Source organism: Cervus elaphus, chromosome 28, assembly GCF_910594005.1.
Source record: "Cervus elaphus chromosome 28, mCerEla1.1, whole genome shotgun sequence".
In the NCBI taxonomy this organism is placed as follows: domain Eukaryota; kingdom Metazoa; phylum Chordata; class Mammalia; order Artiodactyla; family Cervidae; genus Cervus; species Cervus elaphus.
In genome coordinates this window covers 11,967,892-11,989,311 of record NC_057842.1, presented here as the reverse complement: position 1 = coordinate 11,989,311, position 21,420 = coordinate 11,967,892, and the positions used below count along the sequence as shown (strand labels likewise).

Sequence of the window (21,420 nt, the reverse complement as noted above, 5' to 3'; positions counted from 1 at the left end):
GGAAGAGAGAAGAACTGGAAGCCAGAATATCAACGCAGAAAGGACCGTGAAGAATGAGTATAACAGGAGGTATATAAAACCAGGGAACCACCTGGTAGTTTCGACAGTAAAAATATTGGGCCTGCTTGGCACTGCCAAGCAGTGTCCTTCAGTCATTCCTGGGAAAGGTCTTCAATTTTCTCTAGCACCAGAAATTGACCAATGATCACACGGTCCTCCCCCCTATTCCCTGGTCTGTTTTATGCTATTTGCCCTCTTTTTGGCAGAAGAGTCACTGTCCTTGTAAAGCTTTTTAAATCAATAAAGTCAGTGGCCTTCAAAACAAGAACAAAAACAAAAAACTGGGCCTCTACTGAGCCACACACACACACACACAAAACAACTACCTTGATTCTTACTTTGCAGTAATTGAGTAATTGTAGCTAGTTCTTCCAAGCATAGTCAAGTCTCAGTAGCATTAGACAATAACCATATTTCAGTGGCCAAATGTAAACACTATGTTAGAAAAAAGAAAGGCTTACATCTTGTCCATTAACGCCTGACAAACCTGGATCTCCTTTCTCTCCTGGTTCACCCTAGAAAGAAACAATTTATACAGTGAAAAATGTTATATCTGCAGATCTTTACTAAGAGAAAATAAAAGAGTTACATTGCTTGGGTATTTATAACAACATGATTACTTTGCTAATCCCTTGAAAGAAACATTTATTAGAAAACAATTCTGAGTCCTAAAACCAAAAAGAAGTTTAAAGGTTCAAAGAAAAGCTGCATAAAAATGATTAAAGTGTATAAATAGAACAAGGATTCTTTTATTTTTTTCCTACAAGCAACAAAGAATTTTCTGGAGGGCAATTTGTTAATATATAACAAGGGTCTTAAATACGTTCATTTCACTGGGACCAGTGATTTCACTGCTGAGAATGAATCCCAAGAAAATAAACAGGGATGAATAGTTTTAGCACTAAGATGTACAGCGCAGTGCTATTCATAGTAGTAAAAAGAGAAACAGTCTAAATGTCCAGTAATAGGGAACTGGCTAAATTACAGCATAGAGATATAATGGAATATGCTCCAACCATTACAATCATGTTTAAGAATTTTAGTTTATACTATAGGAAAGCTCTCATGATATAAAAAGATACAATTATTTAACAAATTTAGTGAATAAATGTTAATGAATACCTGTTTTTATTACTGTAAATCTACAATGTTCATAATGGCCACTAATAACATTGATGACACATCTCATAGTTGCCTGTATTTTTGCTTGATTACTATCTGAAAGGTATATGCTTTTATTGGTATACCCTGCATATCTATGGTGGGCTTTTCAGGTGGCACAGTGGTAAAGAATTCGCCTGCCAATGCAGCAGATGCAGGAGATGTGGGTTTAATCTCTAGGTTGGAAATATTGCCTGTTGGAGGAAATAGCAACCCACTAGGTTAAAGCATCTGCCTGCAACGCGGGAGACCTGGGTTTGATCCCTGGGTCGGGAAGATACCCTGGAGAAGGAAATGGCAACCCACTCCAGTATTCTTGCTTGGAGAATCCCATGGACGGAGGAGCCTGGTAGGCTACATTAGTCCATGGGGTTGCAAAGAGTCGGACACGACTGAGCGACTTCACTTTCCAGTGTTTTGGCCTGGAAAATTCCATGGACAGAGGAGCCTGGCAGGCTACAGTTCATGGGGTCACAGAGAGTCAGACACAACTGAGTGGCTGAGCATGCATGCTGTATATCTATGGTGTAATTAAAACAAAAAAAAATTTAAGTCTGTCTACCTAATCATCCACCTATCTACCTGTGTCTAAATCTACCTATGAGTCTCAGAAGAACTAATGAAAGAAAACAAATCAGAAAAATAAAAGTAAATAATCTGTGCATTCTATGACTATGGACAATTTTATTTTCTTCAGTATAGTCGATGTTTTTCAATTCTTAAAATAAGCATGTATTATGAGTATAATTTGCAAAGTGTTTAAAAATAGGAGAATATGCTGTGTGCAGAAGAACCCATTCACCCCTAAGTGCATCACACATTCCTCTCTGTGTGTGAAGCAGTAACAGTAGCAGTAGCAGTAATATTAATAGTTATCTCTGCTCTGTGCCACTAGGGGGATTTTTGTTCTCTTCTTTATATATTCTTCTGCTCTTTGTTTTTTAAGACAATAAACATTATTATTTTTATCTGCAAGAAAAGAAAAGCAAGCACTTCCTGGGCCATGGTGAAGCAGGAAGACCCTGAACTTACCTGCTTTCCCAGATACACCAGAATCACAACTATTTATAGAACACCTACCAATGAAAACTAACAGAAGGGCTCTTCTACAACTAGAGATATAAAGAGAGAACCACAATGACAGGTAGGTGGAATGGAGAAGGGAGATGATGCACAGTCAAATCTTATACCCGAGGTGGGCAACCCGCAAAGGGGAGAAGAGTTACAATTGCAGAAGTTCTCCCGAGGCAAGGGATCCAAGCCCTGGGATCCTGCACTGGAAAGATGAGCCCCTAAAATATTTGGCTTTGAAGGCTAGTGGGGATCACTTTCAGGAGACCCACAGGGCTGTGGGAAGTAGAGACTCTGCACTTAAAGGGCACACACAAAGTCTCACATGATCTAGCACCCAGGATGGAAGCAGTAATTTGAAAGGAGCCTGAAGCAGACCCACCTGCTGATCTTGAGGAGTCTCTCAGAGAATAAGGAGGCAGGCAGACCTCACCCTGGGGACACAGACACTGGCAGCAGCCATGACAGGCAGCTCATTCTACCGTGTGGACACTGGTGCTGACAAGTATAGCTCTGGAATCCTCTCTAGCTTATTAGCCCTAGAACCCAGACCTGCACTAACTCGACAACCTGTAGATGCCAGTGCTGGGATATCTTAGAACAAACAACTAATTGGGTGAGGACAGAGCTCATAAGGAAGCAGACTGCCTTAAGACTCCCTGGATTTTATTGTGTTGTTGTCAAGGCAAGGATAAGACTTGATTCAGAAAACTGTCTGAGAAGACGGCAGACTAATGTCGCACAATAACCATCTGTTGGGGTCTGAATGCCAGGTTCTTTTACAGAACCAAAGAGAGAAGCAGTGAGGAACTAAAGTCAAAAGGCAGAGTAGAGAGGGACAGGTGATGGGGAAGGAAAATAAGACTCCCTGGTCTTAACCTTAGCCCACAGGTGCCCCTGGATACATCCCTGCCGACCAGGGGACTGAGGATCCAGTTCACACACTAGTGCGCACACACTGGACCTGGGACGTCCAGGCCGCTGTAGCCAGAGACCTATGGCCTGGGCCTACCATCCAGCCTGCTCTAGATTCAGTGCCAGCCTCCCCTACCAGTAGGCAGGCGCCAGTTACAGGACACCCTGGGATTCAACTCCACTCAACAGATGACCAACATGAGCTTTGAGACACCTTGGGCCATTCAGCCAGCTGTCCTGGGACCTGACACCACTCATCACTAGGCTGAAACAAGCTTCAGAACACCACAGACTCTGCAGCTAGCTATGTCAGGAATCAGGTTCTTCTACTAGTGGTCCCAAAGCAGCTCTGGAACCCCTGGGCTCTGCACCTAGAGACCCCAGGACCTGGCTCTGCTGGCCAGTTGCAAGAGATACAAATCACTATGGGTAAAATAGAAAAGCAACATGAATGCAGTGTACAGTACAGGGAAATATAGCCATTATTTTGTGATAACTTCAGAGAGAAAATCATCTGCAAAAATACTGAATCACTGGGCTTCCCTGGTGGTTCAGAGGTTAAAGCGTCTGCCTGCAATGTGGGAGACATGGATTTGATCCCTGGGGCGGGAAGATCCCCTGGAGAAAGAAATGGCAATCCACTCCAGTATTCTTGCCTGGAGAATCCCATGGACGGAGGAGCCTGGTGGGCTACAGTTCACAGGGTTGCAAAGAGTCAGACACGGCTGAGCAACCTCACTTTCACTTTTAATGTATTACACCTGAAACTAATAAAATATTGTAAATCAACTACACTTAAATTAACAAAAAGGAAAGCTGGAGTAGCAATAATTTTTCATACACAATAGATTTTAAAACTGTAAACAAGAGACAAAGAAGATCATTACTTAATGACCAAGGACTCAATCTAAAAAGATATAACAATTGTAAATATATATGAACTCAACACAGTAACACTTCTATACATAAAACAGGTGTTAACAGACAATGAAGAATTGTAACCAACACAATAATAGTAGGAGGACATTACCATCCCACATACATCAATGGGTAGATCATTCACACAGAACATCAATGAGGCCTTAAGTGACATATTAGATCAGAGGAGTTAAATATATCAACACTTCAGTCAAAAACAAAGGAATGTACATTATTTTCAAGTGCACATGGAACATTCTCCAGGATAAATCACATTCTAGGCCACAAAACAAGTCTCAATTTTAAGAAGGCTGAAATTATATCAGTCATCTTTTCTGACCAGAATAGTCTAAGATTAGCAATCAACTGCAAGAAAAAAATTCAAAAAAACCCCACAAACACACAGAGGCTAAACAATATGCTACTAAACAACCAATGAATCCCTGAATAAATCTGAGAATAAATCAAAAATTAAATGGAAAAAAATGAAAACACAGTAATTCAAAAACCTATGGGATGAAGCAAAAGCAGTTCTAAGAGTGAAGTTTATAGTGATATGCAAGACTACTTCAGGAAACCAGAAAAATCTCAAATAACCAATCTAACCTTATATCTAAAGGAACTGAAAAAAGAAAAATGACCAGAATCCAAAATTACTAGGAAAAAAAACCCATAAAGATCAGAGAAGAAATAAATGAAATAAAGACAAACAATATAAAATAATAGAAAATATCAATGAAATCACAGCTGGTTCTTTGATAAACCTTTGGCCATACTCATCACAAAAAAAGGGAAGGGGAGTCTAAAACAATAAAATAAAAATCAGAAATGGAAAAGGAGAGGTTACAACCAACACCACTGAAATACAAAGGACAATAAAAGACTGCTCTGAACAACTATATGCCAGTAAGATGGAAAAGCTAGAAGAAATGGACAAATTCTGAGAAATGTATAATCTCTCAACCAGGAAGAAATAATAAATATGAATAGACTAATTACCAGTAATGAAACTGAATCAGTAACAAAACAAAACTCAAGTTAAGGACCAAATAGCTTCACAGGTGAATTCTACCAACCATTTTGAGAAGAGTTAATATCTATTCTTTTCAAATTATTCTAAAAAAGTTAGAGGAAGGAAAGCTCCCAAACTCATCCCACAAATCTAGCATCACTAGACAAAAATATCACAAAAAAGAAAAAGCTATATACTAATATCACTGATGCTAAAATAATTAATAAAATACAAACAGCATCCAAAAGTAGATCAAAAGGATCATATATCATGATCAAGTGGAATTTACCCCAGGGACACAAGAATAGTTCAATATTTTCAAGTCAGTACGATACACCACAATAACAAAGTGAAAAATAGAAGTCAAATAATCATCTCAATAGATACAGAAAAGATTTTTCAAAATTCAACATCCATTTATGACAAAAACTCTCCACAAAGTGGGTAGTGAGGGAACATACTTCAACATAATGAAAGCCATATATAATAGGCCCATAACTCACATCATAATCAATAGGGAAAAGCTGAAAACATTTTCTCCAAGATCAGAAACATGCCAAGGATGTCTTTTATCAGCACTTAAAATCAAATAGTATTAGAAGTCCTACCCATAGCAATCAGACAGAAAAATAAATAAAATCATCCAAATTAGAAAGGAAGAAGTAGAACTGTCACTTTTGCACATGATATGATACTATACATAGAAAACCCTAAAGACACAGCCAAAAATCTACTAGAGCTCATCAATGAATTCAGTAAAATTGAAGGATACAAAATTAATATACAGAAATCTGCTGCATTTCTATACACTAATACCTATGACAAGAAGACCAAATTTTCCAGACTAGAAGATCTAACCCTCAAATTTATATAGAATCTGAAATGACCCCAAATTGCCAAAGAAATCTTGAAAAAAAAACAAACAAACAAAGCTATAGGTGTCGCATTCCCTGACTTCACACTATTCTACAAATCTACAATAATCAAAACAGCATGGCACTGGCACAAAAGACAGCCATAGAAATGAAACAGGAAAGAAAGCCCAGAAATAAATCCATAAACCTATGCTCAATTAATCTCTGACAAAGGAGGCAGGAATATATAATGGAGAAAAGACAGTCTCTTCAGTAAGTGGTGCTCAGTAAACTGGATATGTAAAAGAATAAAGTAGGGACATTTTCTCATATTATATAAACTCAAAGTACTATATACAGAAAACCCTAAAGACATCATCAAAAATCTACTAGAGCTCATCAATAAATTCAATACAAGTGCAGGATACAAAATTAATATACAGAAATCTGCTTCATTTCTATACACTAGTGAACTATCAGAAAAATGGGTTTAAAGCCTAAATGCAAGTCTGGAAACCACTAAATTCTAGAAGAAAACATAGAACACTGACATAAATAATAGCAAAGTTTGCACGGATCTGTCTCCTAAGGCAAAGGAAACAAAAGCAGAAAGTGAACTAATTGGAACTAATTAAACATAAAAACTTTTGCACAGCAACAAAAGCAAAAAGACAGCTAATGAATGGGGAAAAATGATATGACTGATAATGGGTTAATATCCAAAATATATAAACAGTTCATATAACTCAATAGCAAAAAAAAAACAAAATGAACAATTCAATTGAAAATGGACAGAAGAGTGAACATTTTTCCAAAGAAGACAAACAGATATATATCAGTCAAGAAAAAAAAATGCTTAATACGTAATCTTCAGAAAAATGACAGTCAAAAATACAATAAGATATCACCTCACACCTGTGAGAATAGTTATCATCTAACAGACCTCAAATGATAAATGTTGGCAAGGATTTGTAGAAAAAAGAGCCATTTTACATTGTTGGGGAGAATGCAAATTTGTGTGGTCACTGTGAAAAACAGTATAGAGGTTGTCAAAAAAAACTAAATATAAAACTACCATATGACCCAGAAATTCCACTACTGGGCATCTATCCAAAGAAAACAAGAACACTAATTTGAGAATGTATCACGCACCCCAATGTTCACATTATTATTTACAGTGGCCAAGATATGGAAATAATCTAAGTGTCCATGAACAGACAAATAGATAAAGAGGATGTGGTGCACACACACAGACACACAGACCACACACACAATGGAATACTACTCAGCCATAAAAAGAATGACATTCTGCTATGTGCAACAATATGTAGAGATCTTGAGGGCACTATGCTTAGTGAAATAAGTCAGACAAAAGACAAATACTCTATGTTGTCACTTACATGTGGATTCTAAAACATAAATCGAATGAATATAAAAAAATAGAAACAGATTCATTAAGATAGAAAGCAAACTAATGGTTATCAGTGGAGCGGGGAAAGGGCGAGATAGAGATATGAGATTAAGAGGTACAAACTACCTCTTAGAATAGAATAAATAAATTACAAGAATATACTATACAGAAAGGAATACATAGCCATTATTTTGTAGTAACCTTAAATGGAGTATACTCTAAAAAAATACTGAATCACTATGTTGTACACCTGAAACTAATGTAATACTAAAAATCAATTCTACTTCAATTAAAAAAGCAAGCACTTGATTTTAAGATATAATATTTTAAATATTCTACAAGTAGAAATACACAAGTGCAGTCCCAATTAAGCAGCGATAACAAACACCACCCCAAAATGTGCCACTTGGGTATGTGGACTCTTTTATGCTAAAGGCAATTAAGACACCATAACTCTCAGGAACAGCTTTGTTCTCTCCCTTAATTGCCTAAAAGAATTTAATAGGGGGCTTGGCCCAGAAACGGAGCTCCTACCAGAGCTCACCTTTTATCCAAAGACTTAACTGCATGGCAGGCAAACATCTGATTACCACACACATGCCCTTCTCATCCTGTGAGTGGTCTTCTCTCTGAAGTCTGGCCCATCACACTCCTTAGCTCTCAGGGAAGATAAACCTCAGCTAAACTTTAGGTGTCATATTTTTATAGGGCTCTTGTACTAAAACTTTTTCTCCTGTTAATTTGTCTTTTGTTGATTTAATTATTAGACTAAAGACCAAGAAGTGAAGAAGGGAAAAATGTTCGACCACTGAACAAGCGTCTAAGACTATGCATGATTACCATATTGAAAATGCAATAAATAAAGCACAAAATAATTTGGTTATACTTGGAATATAAGAAATACATATTATATATAAGGTAAACAAAAGGCCACACAGACACAGTCAGTGAAATAGGGTTAAGTTAGAATGAAACTGAAGATGTTGAACTGGAAATGGAGGGTAAAGAGATGCATATAGAGTGGTTTCTCCAGGATGGTAGCCACTGGCCACACATGGCTTTTTAATAAAATTTAAAATTCAGTTTTTCAGTTACCCTAGCCACATTTCAAGTGCTCAGTAGTGCCGACTATATTGGACTGTGCAGGTTAAAATATTTACATCACCATAGAAAATTCCACTGGACTATGCTAATCCAGAGAGTGGCATATATGACAGAAAATAAAATGGGAATTAAGAGCTTCAGAAATACCCAGAAGAAAATGTTTAGTAAGAGGATCCAAAACAACACATGTCTACATATTGATATAAAATGTGTTCAGTATAAGTTAATAAAGTGAAATTTTTGACACTAGAAGACAAATATAATTCCATAGATATAATCATCAACTTACAGATGCAACTAAAAAATAAATACAGTCTTTATTCAAAATTAAAGACTCTGATAGAAAACATAAGCAATTCTATATACTAAAGAGATAAGTGTCTATGAGAAAACCTTCAACTTGACAGTAGTAAAAGTTAAATAATAGTAATAATATGAACAATAATATAAAGAACAGAGTTGATATTCTGATGGGGTTTACATTGCATGGGAAGAGGACAAGAGATATGGCCGGCAGCTAAAGAAGAAATGTGCCACTTCAGATTGACATGACATGACATTGAAGTCGCTCAGTCGTGTCCGACTCTTTGCGACCCCATGGACTGTAGCTCCTCTGTCCCAGGCTCCTCTGTCCATGGGATTTTCCAGGCAAGAGTACTGGAGTGGGTTGCCAGTTCCTTTTCCAGGAGATCTTCCTGACCCAGGGATCGAACCTGGGTCTCCCACATTGTAGGCAGACGCTTTACCGTCTGAGCCACCAGGGAAGTCCTTCAGATTAATCAGTGGCAAAAACTGGCAATGAATTTTTAAAGTATTATTTTTAATGTAAAAACTAAGTATACAGTTATACTTAGGGGGCCACTGTGATCAAGTAAGGTTCATAAAAAAGTCATTTACTTGACTATTATCATTGCTACCAACGTTTCTATAACGTTTACTATGTACCAAGCACTGCTTTAAGCATCTTGCAATTCCATGACAATCTAGAGCACAGATGCAATTGCTACCCTCCTTTCACAGATAAAGGAACTGAAAACAGAGAGGTTAAGTAACTTGCCCAAGGTCACACAACTTAAAAGGGGTAGGATCCCAATTCAGCCCAGGCTCCACAGCCTGTGCTCTAAAACTAATAAACCCATTCGTTTTCAAACAGACCAGGGAAAACTGAAAATACAACATAGAAATCTGGGTTTCTGCAAAGCAGGAGGCAAAGTCTCTGACAGTGCCTCCCACAGGCATCAGCCAGGTAACATCACTATTGAGCTTGGAGCTGGCAAAGGTCTCTCTCCTCTCCTCCCTCTTATCAAGTTTTCTTAGTCTCGGCATTATTGACAATTCTTCCTTGTGGGGGCTGTCCTGTACGTCACAGGATGTTTAGCATCATCCTGGCCTCCTTTCACTAGAAGCCAGTAGCCAGTCTCTTCTACACCCTCTCTGTCCTCAGTCTTGATAAAAAAATGTCTCCAGATATTGCCAAATTTCACATGGACAGTGAAATTGTTTCCACCTAAGAGCTATTGATATGTATTATGAATATATATGTATATATAAAAGAGATTCATGATATGAAATGTTACAGTAGACCGAAACAATATGCTAAAATAAACACCATGGACTTGATTAGGAGTAACTGTGCAAACTTGCATTAAAGTTAATTCTGGATGGGTCAGAGAGCCCACTTAAAAATATTCAAGGAGCGGAAGGAAATATAAGTGAGCTCATGGTGAGTAAGGTGTCTAGGTGTAGAGACAAAAGAAGACATTCATAAGAAAAAATAATGTATTTTACAAAATATTAATTACAACCTTGTAAGGCAAAAATATAAACTAAAGGGTAAATGACAAAATGGGAAAAATAGAAAAAGCCTCATATGATGGCCTAAAGTTTAACATCATTAGTACACAGAGGTTTTATAATTCATAAGAAAAACAATGATATACCAACTGGAAGGTGAGCAAACGACACATCAGGCAACTACCCACAAGGAATACAGAAGAAATGCTAAATGACAGATGTGAATATTTTAACAGGTACTAATTCAACAGGTTACATATTGGGACTAAGTGAGCTCTAAAGCTTCTTTATTGCAAATTCTATCATTCTTTGAAAGCAGTGGGAGTTCTACATCCAGACAGAAAAAAAAAATATTCAAGAATTGCATACTTAATAAATCCCAAACAAAAGAAAGTTGACAATAGTAACCAGCTGTTCCTTTTTTCCTCCATTGAGAAGAAAATGAGTGAAAACAAAACTGTGGCTTTAATAAGCTAGAATTAAAGAAAACTTATTTGGCACCAGAGGTTGTTAGACAGCAGTTCCATTTATATTTTTTCTCAGTGTTTAGATAAGTTCAAAAGCAGAAAAGATTCAAGAACAAAACCAACAGAACATCTCGGGAGATTTCTTTGAAAATACAATAAATCATTCTAATCTGACAAAACTTAAATATGATCCCAACCAAAGGAAAGAAGATAAATGAAAATTAGATTACATTAAAAATTTTCCAATACCCATTCTTTGATGAAACTATTTTCAAAACTATACCAAAATTTATGAAATAATACCTTTTGCAGCAACATGGATGGACCTAGAGATTATCATAATAAGTGAATTAAGTCAAAGACAAATATCATATATCACCTACATGTGGAATCTTTAAAAATGATGCAAATGAACTTATGTACAAAACAGAAATAGACTCACTATTATAGAAAATAAACTTATGGTTACCAGAGAGGAAAGAACAGCGAGGGATAAATTAGGAGTTTGGGATTAACATGTACAAACTCACTACATATAAAGAGACAAACAACAAGGACCTACTGTATAGAACATAAAACTATATTCAATACCTTGTAAAAATTTGGAAAAGACTCTGAAAAAGGATATATATATATATAAATATATACATATATATATATAATATTCTTTTTGCCAACCCAATATATATATATATATATGAGATATATATATATATATATATATGAGATAGATATATATATATATAAAACCAAATGAAATTTGATTGGCCAAAGATTTCATTTGGTTTTTCCATAAGATGCAATGCCAAAGAATGTTCAAACTGCGGCACAACCTCACTCATCTCACACGCTAGCAAAGTAATGCTCAAAATTCTCCAAGCCAGGCTTCAACAATACGTGAACTGTGAACTTGCAGAGGTTCAAGCTGGATTTAGAATAGGCAGAGGAACCAGAGATCAAATTTCCAACATCCATTGGATCATCAAAAAAGCAACAGAATTCCAGAAAAAAAAATCTACTTCTGCTTTATTGATTACACCAAATCCTTTGACTGTGTACATCAAAACAAACGGTGGAAAATTCTTCAAGAGGTGGGAATACCAGACCACCTTACGTGTCTCCTGAGAAATCTGTATGCATGTTGAGAAGCAACAGCTAGAACCGGACATGGAACAACGGACTGGTTCCAAATTCGGAAACGAGTACGCCAAGGCTGTATACTGTCACCCTGCTTATTTAACTTGCATGCAGAGCACATCATACAAATTCTGGGCTGGAAGAAGCACAAGCTGGAATCAAGATTGCCGGGAGAAATATCAATAACCTCAGATATGCAGATGACACCACCCTTATAACAGAAAGTGAAGAAGAACTAAAGAGCCTCTTGATGAAAGTGAAAGAGGAGAGTGAAAAAGCTGGCTTAAAACTCAACAGTCAAAAACCCAAGATCATGGCACTTCATTGCAAATAGATGGGGAAACAATGGAAACGGTGACAGACTTTATTTTCTTAGGCTTCAAAATCACTGCAGATGGTGACTGCAGCCATGAAATTAAAAGATACTTCCTCCTTGGAAGAAAGTGAAGTGAAGTGAAAGTTGCTCAGTTGTATCCAACTCTTTGCGACCCCATGGACTGTGCAGTCCATGGAATTCTCCAGGCCAGAATACTAGAGTGGGTAGCCTCTCCCTTCTCCAGAGGATCTTTCTGACCCAGCAATTGAACCGGGGTCTCCTGCATTGCGGGCGGATTCTTTACCAACTAAGCCTAGACAACATATTAAAAAGCAGAGATATTACTTTCCCAACAAAGGTCCACATAGTCAAAGCTCTGGTTTTTCCAGTAGTCATGTATGTATGTGAGGGTTGGACCACAAAGAAAGCTGAGTGCTGAAGAATTGATGCTTTTGAACTGTGGTGTTGGAGAAGACTCTTGAGAGTCCCTTGAACTGCAAGGAGATCCAACCAGTCCATCCTAAAGGAGATCAGTTCTGAATATTCATTGGAAGGACTGATGCTGAAGCTGAAACTCCAATACTTTGGCCACCTGATGGGAAGAACCGACTCATTGGAAAAGACCCTGATGCTGGGAAAGATTGAAGGCAGGAGGAGAAGGGGACGACAGAGGATGAGATGGTTGGATGGCATCACTGACTCAATGGACGTGAGTTTGAGCAAGCTCTGGGAGTTGGTGATGGACAGGGAAGCCTGGCGTGCTGCAGTCCCTGGGGTCGCAAAGAGTCAGACATGTCTGAGCAACTGAACTAAGTAGCACTTAGTTATTTTTAACTTAATTCAAAACAATTTTGTTAGATTGTATTGTGACAGTTGTCACATCAGTGTGCCTTTTAAAAATAACTTACCAAAATTGGTGAATTTTTGTATAGCCATTTTAATACTGAAGATGGAAGGAAAAAAGCAACATTCTGGCATACTATGCTTTATTATTTCAAGAAAGGTAAGAATGCAACTGAAATGCAAAAAAAAAAATTGTGCAGTGTATGGAGATGGTGCTGTGACTAAACAAATGCATCAAAAGTGGTCTGTGAATTCATGCTGGCAATTTCCCACTGGACGATGCGCCAAGGTCAGGGAGACCAATTGCAGCTGATAGTGAACATATCAAGACTTGAGAACAATCAATGCAGACATACGTGGGAGACAGCTGGCATACTCAAGATAGCCAAATAAAATGTTGAAAGTAATTTACACCAGCTTGGTTATGTTATCCATTTTGGGTTCCACATAAGTAAAGGGGGAAAAGGAACCTTCTTGATCATATTTCTCCATGTGGTTCTCTGCTGAAATATAAAGAAAATTTTCCATTTTAAAAACAAACTGTGATGGGCAATGAAAAGTGGATACTGTACAATAATATGGAACTGAAGAGATCACAGGGAAAGTGAAATAAATCACCACCAACCACACCAAAGGCTGGTCTTCATCCAAAGAAGGTGATGGTGTGCATAAGATGGGATTAGAAGGGAGTTCTCTATTATGGGCTCCCTCCAGAAAACTAAAAGTTTAATTCCAAGAAGTACTGCTCCCAATTAGACCAACTGAAAGCAACACTTGACAAAACGCGTCCAGAATTAGTCAACAGAAAATGCATAATCTTCCATCTGGATTATGCAAGACCTCATGTCTCTCTGATGAGCAGTAAAAATGGTTACAGCTTGGCGGAAGTTCTGACTCATCCACTGTATTCAACAGACACTGCACCTTTGAATGTTCATTTATTTCAGTCTTTACAAGATTCTCTTATGGAAAAAATTCAATTCCCTGGAAGGGCTTCTGTAAAACATCTATAACAGATTTTTTCTCAAAAAGAGAAGAAGTTTTGGGAAGAAGGAATTATGAAGTTGCCTGAAAAATGGAAGAAGGCAGCGGAACAAAGCAGTTTACACTGTTCAGTAAGGTTCTTGGTGAAAATTAAAAACGGGTCTTTTATTTTCACTTAAAACTTGAAGGAACTTTTTGGGCACCCAAATACACACACACACACACACAAAGGGCTTCCGAATACACTCCCACCCACACACACACACACACTGGGTTTCCCTGGTGGTTCAGCCGTTAAAGAATCCGCCTGCAATGCAGGAGACCTGGTTTCAATCCCTGAGTTGAGAAGATCCCCTGGAGAAGGGAAAGGCTGCCCACTCCAGTATTCTGGCCTGGAGAATTCCATGGACTGTATAGACCAGGGGGTCACAAAGAGTTGGACACAACTGAGCAACTTTTACTTCAATACACACACACACACACACACACACACACACCCATAACTGAATCACTTTGCTATACATCTGAAGCTAACATAATATTGTGAATTAACTATAATTCAATTTAAAAAAATTGAAAAAAAAGATACCAAAACTTAACGTACTTTGAAACAAAATTGCAGTGTGGTGCCAAAATATTGCATTCAGGTAAGTAGTGAAGCTCTCTTAGAGTTTGAATTAATCTGTTATTATCCACAATGCAGATAGTTATTAATGCTACTGATATTTTAATAGATAGTAGCAATATTGCACTAGCTTCCATTCTATGTGCTTTACTATTTGCTAGGCTCTGTGTCAAGCACTTTACATAGAAAGGGCTCATGTTAATTCTAGAAGTAACTCTGCAAGTTGGCACGTTCTCATCGCCTTTTATTAATGACAAATCAACAGCTAACAGGACAAATGTAAACTTCACACAGCTGAAGAGCTCCTCCTATCATCCCAACTTATTTGCTCAGTTACTTTAATTTCATGGGGATTTCATTCACTTGCTATAATTTACCTTGTACCACATGCCCTGGGCTCAGCTCTCAGCTGAAGCTGACTTCAGTTCCTATGGACTCCTAGATGCTGTCAACATATAAGGGGGTCGGGGGATTTAAGACCCCTTGAAGTAATCCTCTAGCAAAGACTAACAGGAGTCAGTAGATTAATGTGTCAACCCCTCAGGGGTCCCCAGCAAGACTTAGCCTCAGTTGCCTACAATGATAAGCAGCTAAAAATGTGCATTTTTTATGATCTATTTCTTGTTTCCTGACTTATTCTCCCCATCCCCTTATTCCTGTTTCTTGAGATCCCTCTTAAATAAACTACCTGCTTCTAAGAACTCAAGTGAGAAAAATGTCTGTTAGCCCACAATGTCTTCATTTTTGCCCGCATCCGTGATCTCTCACTTCAATTGCTGTTCCCACCATTCTGAACACACTTGTTCTTGTCCCTCTGCCAGAGCCATCCTCAGTAAGTCCAACTGTCCACCTTCTCTCATGTTCTTTGGCTGTTGACTAATCCTAGAGAGCGTCACACAACTGGGCAGGTAAGTGCCACCATAAAGCCATGATCACTAACCTCATTCTAGGTCCTTAAACTACTGCTTCCTTCAAACCCTTGGTATGAAGACTCCTGCTCTTCCTCTTCCATGGCCATGCTTCCTACAGAGAAAACAGAGGCTGCCACACAAGCGTTCCCTTAATGCCTTGAAACCTATGAATTCACTTAACATCTATACTGTCCTTTCCTCTATTCTAAAGCATGAAGAATCCTTTCACCCTCTGTTCCACCCTCTTGGTTCCGCTGAAATATGCTATTGAATCTTCTGTTAAAACAAAAATCTCTCAATTCCCTCTCTCCTGTCAGTTTCTGCTTCATCTGCTCCTTCCATTTCCAGATAAACTTCTGGAAACAGGCTCCCATACTTCCTGTCTTCATTTTGTTACCTCTCACTCACTTTGCAGGCCACTCCAGACTGACTTGGAACCTCCCTGCCGCTCAAAAACCACTCATGCTAAGGTCTTGTGTGACCACTGAATACCTTTCAGTCTTTTTCCTCCTTCGATCCATCAGTAGCATTTGATACATTTTTTTTTAGCTTTTATTTATTTTGATACATTTTTAACCAGCTTATTTGCTAGTGAGACACGATATTCCTTTCATTGTTATTCTACTTCTGTAGCCACATTTTCTTTTTTTGCTGCATCGTCTGAATACTGCCATCCTACAGGGATCTGTATAAAACAGCTTCTTCTGCTTTCCTTTTCAGCAGACTTTCCTGTGTCATCTCTACTTTTATAGCTAGAGTCATCTAGATGTTGATGAGCCTCAAATTTCTACTTACAGGCTAAACATCTTTTTAATAGTTTTATTAAGGTATAATTTATATACCATAATATTGACATGCTTTATAGGTACAGTTGGTTGAGTTTTTGTGAATTTATATATTTCTGCAAGCATCACCACAGTTCAGAATTAAAAATGCCCTCATGTAGAAAAGTTCTCCTGTCCCCATTTGTAGTCAGTTGCCCCTCACAGCTGCAGCTGAGGCAACCACCGACTTGATTTTAGTCTACAGTTTTGCCTGCTTCCTAGAAATTTCACATAATAGAACAACACAACATGGAGTCTTTTTATTTTCAGTCTGGCTTCTTTGATGCAGCATAACTCTGTTGCTACATGGGTAAGTAACTACTTATGTTCTTACATTTCTTACTTACTTACATTACTTTCATTACATTACTTACATTACTTACTTACATTACTTTAATTACATTACTTACATTTCTTACTTACATTACTTTCTTTCTTACATTTTTTACTTCTGAGTAGTGTTCTTTGTATGCATATATCACATTTAGTTTATCCACTCACCAGTTTCCCATTTTCCAGTAATTCTAAAAAAATTCTTCTATGGACAATGGCATAAACATCTTTGTAAGACATGGGGTTTATTTCTCTTGGGCAACAGCCTAGGTGCGTAATAGCCAGGTCACATTGTAAGTGTACATGTAACTTTTTAGGACAATTCCAAACTAATTTCCAAAGTGCCTGTATCATTCATCAATGTAAAGGTGTCAGATTACTACTGCTTCTCACCAGTAGTTCGTATTTTCAGTCTTTTTAATTATAGTCATTCTAGAGAACGCATAGAGGTATCTCACTGCTTTTCAATTGCATTTTCTCATTAATGATTTTTCATGTGCTTATTACCATTCACATTATCTTTTTCAATGTAGTGTCCATTCAAATATTTTGCTTACTTTTAATGTTTCTTTTATTATTGAGCTTCAAAAGTTTTTTGAATATTACATCTGTTGTTCAGTTGCTAAGTTTTGTCGACTCTTGGCAACCCCATGGACTGCAGCATGCCAGGCTTCCCTGCCCTTCACCACCTCCTGAAGTTTACTCAAACTCATGTCCATTGAATTGGTGATGCCATCCAACCATCTCATCCTCTGTCGTCCCCTTTTCTTCCTGCTGTCAATCTTTCCCAGCATGAGGGTCTTTTCCAATGACTTGTTTCTTCACATCAACTGGCAAAAGTATTGTACATTCACCTTCAGCATCAGTCTTTACAATGAATATTCAGGGCGAATTTCCTTTAGGATTGACTGACTTGATCTCCTTGCAGTCCAAGGGACTCTCAAGGGTCTACTCCAGCATCACAATTCAAAGGCATCAATTCTTCAGTGTTCAGGTTTCTTTATTGTCCAACTCTCACATCTGTACATGAGTATTGGAAACCACAACTTTGAATATATGGACCTTTGTTGGCAAAGTGATGTCTCTGCTTTTTAATATGCTGTCTAGGTTTGTCATAGCTTTTCTTCCAAGAAGCAAGCATCTTTTAATTTTGTGGTTGCAGTCACCATCCACAGTGATTTTGGAGCCCAAGAAAATAAAATCTGTCATTGCTTCCACATTTTCCCCCATCCATTTGTCATGAAGTGATGGGATCAGATGCAATGATCATAGTTTTTTGAATGCTGAGTTTTAAGTCAGCTTTTTTCAATCTCCTTTCTCACCCTCATCAATTTCACCCTCTTTAATTCCTCTTGGCTTTCTGCCATGACAGCTGTATCACCTGCATATCTGAGGCTGTTGATATTTCTCCCCTCAATCTTGATTCCAGCTTGTGATTCATCTATCCTGGCATTTTGCATGCTGTAATCTTCATATAAGTTAAATACACAGTGTGACAATACACACCTTGACATACTCCTTTCCCAATTCTGAACCAGCCCATTGTTCCATGTCTGGTTCTAGCTGTTGCTTCTTGACCTGCATAAAGGTTTCTCAAGAGACAGGCTAGGTGGTCTGGTATTCTCATCTCTTTAAGAGTTTTCCACAGTTTATTGTAATCCACACAGTCAAGAGTTTTAGTGTAGTCAATGAAGCTGAAATAAAATGTTTTTCTGGAATTCCCTTGCTTTCTCTACAATATAATGAATGCTGACAATTTTGACTTCTGGTTCTTCAGACTTTTCTAAATCTAGCTTGTACATCTGAAAGTTCTCGGTTCACATACTGCTGAAGCCTAGCTTCAAGGATTTTGAACATAACTTTGCTAGCATGTGAAATGAATGCAATTGTATAGTAGTTTGAACATTCTTTGGCATTTCGTTCCTTTGGGATTGGAATGAAAGCTGGCCTTTTCTAGTCCTGTGGCCACTGCTGAGTTTTCCAAATTTGCTGACATTTTGAGTGCAGCACTTTAACAGTATCAAGTTTTATAATTTTAAATAGCTCAGCTGGAATTCCATCACCTCCACTAGCTTTGTTCACAGTGATGCTTCCTAAGGACCACTTGGCTTCATATTCCAAGATGTCTGACTCTAGGTGAGTGACCACACCATCATGGTTATCCAGGTCATTTTGTTGGCTCAGACAGTAAAGAATCTGCCTGCATTGCAGGAGACCCAGGTTCAATCTCTAGGTTGGGAAGATCCCCTAGAGAAGGGAATGGTTACCCACTCCAGTATTCTTGCCTGGAAAAGTCCATGAACAGAAAAGCTTGGTGGGCTACAGTCCATGGGGTCTTGAAGTGTTGGATACAATTGAGCGAATAAATAACACACTATTACATATGCATGTCATTTATCAGATATGATTAGTCAATATTTGCTCCCAGACTGTGTTTTGGCTTTATATTTTTATAATGGCAGTTTTTAAACTTAAAAAAATTTTAACATGTTCACTGAGGTATAATTGACATACTGCACATAACATATATATGCAATTTGATGTTTTGACATATGTATAGAACCATGAAACCATCAAAACAATTAAAATAACACCTATTTGTATGGTCTTTTTTTTTCCATTTATTTTTATTAGTTGGAGGCTAATTACTTTACAATATTGTAGTGGTTTTTGCCATACATTGACATGAATCAGCCATGGATTTACATGTGTTCCCCATCCCGATAAGATTTGTTGTTTTTGCATTTCCATAGTGACTATGTTGAGCATTTTTCCACGTGTTTATTTGTGATCTCTATTATTTGAGTGGTCTACTCAAATTATTCATTCATATTAAAACTGGATTGTTTAGCTTAATTCATTTATTTTGGATAAATGCTCTTCACCTTATAGGTGGTTTGCAAAGATTTTATCCAGTGTGTGGTTTGTTTTTTCTTTTTTTCCCAATTATTTTTATTAGTTGGAGGCTAATTACTTTACAACATTGTAGTGGTTTTTGCCATACACTGACATGAATCAGCCATGGATTTACATGTGCTCCCCATCCTGAACCCCTCTCCCACCTCCCTCCCCATCCCATCCCTCTGGGTCATCCCAGTGCACCAGCTCCGAGCACTTGTCTCATGCATCCAACCTGGCAAAGTCTAATCAAAGAGACAGTTTTAATTTTGATAAGGTCAAGCAACTTTATCTCTAATGGGTTGTCCTTTTAGTGTCATATCTCAGAATTTATAAATAAACTTATTTATAAATAAATGGCTAAGTGTAATAGATAATATGGAAGACGTGGATTAAAATTCTTCCTTTTTGACATGAATGTCTGATTGTTCCAATAGTCTTGTTGAAAAAACTATCCATTGACTGAATTGCTTTTGTAATTCTGTTGAAAGTAAGTTGTACACATATATTGGGGTCATTTCTGGATTCTACACTTATCCATTTGTCTGTTTGTCTGCTATTACACTATTACCCTTTATTGATTACTTTATCATAAATGTTGAAACCAGGGAGTTGTAGTCACTTAGTTTTGTTTCCCCCCTCCCCCGAGTTGTTTGTCTATACCAGGTCACTTGTATTTCTGTATGACTTTTAGATCATGTTTAATGTAATTATTGGTATGGTGAATATCCATGTGCAAAAAATGAACTTCGATCCATAATATTATGCCCTACTGAGAATTAGCTCAAATGGATTTTAGACTCAAATGTAAAACCCCAAACTATACAATTTCTAGAATAAAATACAGAAGAAATCTTTTGTGACACTGGGCTAGGAAAATGACTCTGTTTTGTGTTTGACTTCAATATCTCACTTCTTCACACCTTTGTTCTTTCTTTACTGCCTCAACTTGCTCAAAAAGCACTTTTAACATAATATTTTAGTTTTATGAGTATTTAGTGTTTTTTGAGATTTTTTTTAAAAGTGGTTGTTCTATTTTACATTTGGTAATGTCAATTTCCATGTTACTCTTTCATACTCTCTTCTCCTCTCCCCACGTCCATAAGTCTATTCTCTATGTCTGTTTCTCCATTGCTGCCCTGTAAATAAAGTCTTCAGTACGATTTTTCTAGATTCCATATATATGTGTTAGAATATGGTATTTATCTTTCTCTTTCTGACTCACTTCACTCTGTGTAATAGGTTCTAGGTTCATCCACCTCATTAGAACTGACTCAAATGTGTTCCTTTTTTATGGCTGAGTAATATTCCATTGTGTATACATACCACAGGGAGGGAGATGGGAGGGAGTTCCAAAAGGGAGGGGATATATGTGTACCTATGGCTGATTCATGTTGAGGTTTGACAGAAAACAGCAAAATTCTGTAAAACAATTATGTTCTAACACATAATATGCAAATTTAAATTATCACAATTTATTTTATCTAATCTTGACTTAATTTCAGTGAACTATAGCACATTTGCTCCATTTCTTCCCCCTTTCTGTTACCATTATTGTCATATATGTTATATCTGCATGTTATAAACCTAACAGTACAGTATTATAGTTTTGCTTTAAAATATGTTTTTAGAAATTAATAGAAAAGGATATAAACAGATAGGTAGAAATAGCTGTACACAAAATCTTTTATGTTTACTCATATATTTATAATTTTCAGTTGAAGCAACATGACAGCTGAATGAAAATCCAGCTTTCTTCTTAAAGAACCTGACAGCAAGCCC

The 21,420-nt window shown here is 37.4% G+C and overlaps 1 protein-coding gene across 1 annotated transcript in view; it reads right to left on the bottom strand.

Annotated features, from left to right (window-relative positions):
* Positions 1–21,420, bottom strand: part of COL19A1 (collagen type XIX alpha 1 chain) — a 417,920-nt gene that overhangs the window by 233,431 nt on the left and 163,069 nt on the right. The window contains exon 11 of the mRNA XM_043890428.1: positions 522–575. Within this exon, the coding sequence (XP_043746363.1) occupies positions 522–575 (54 nt within the window). The remainder of the gene's footprint in view (positions 1–521; positions 576–21,420) is intronic.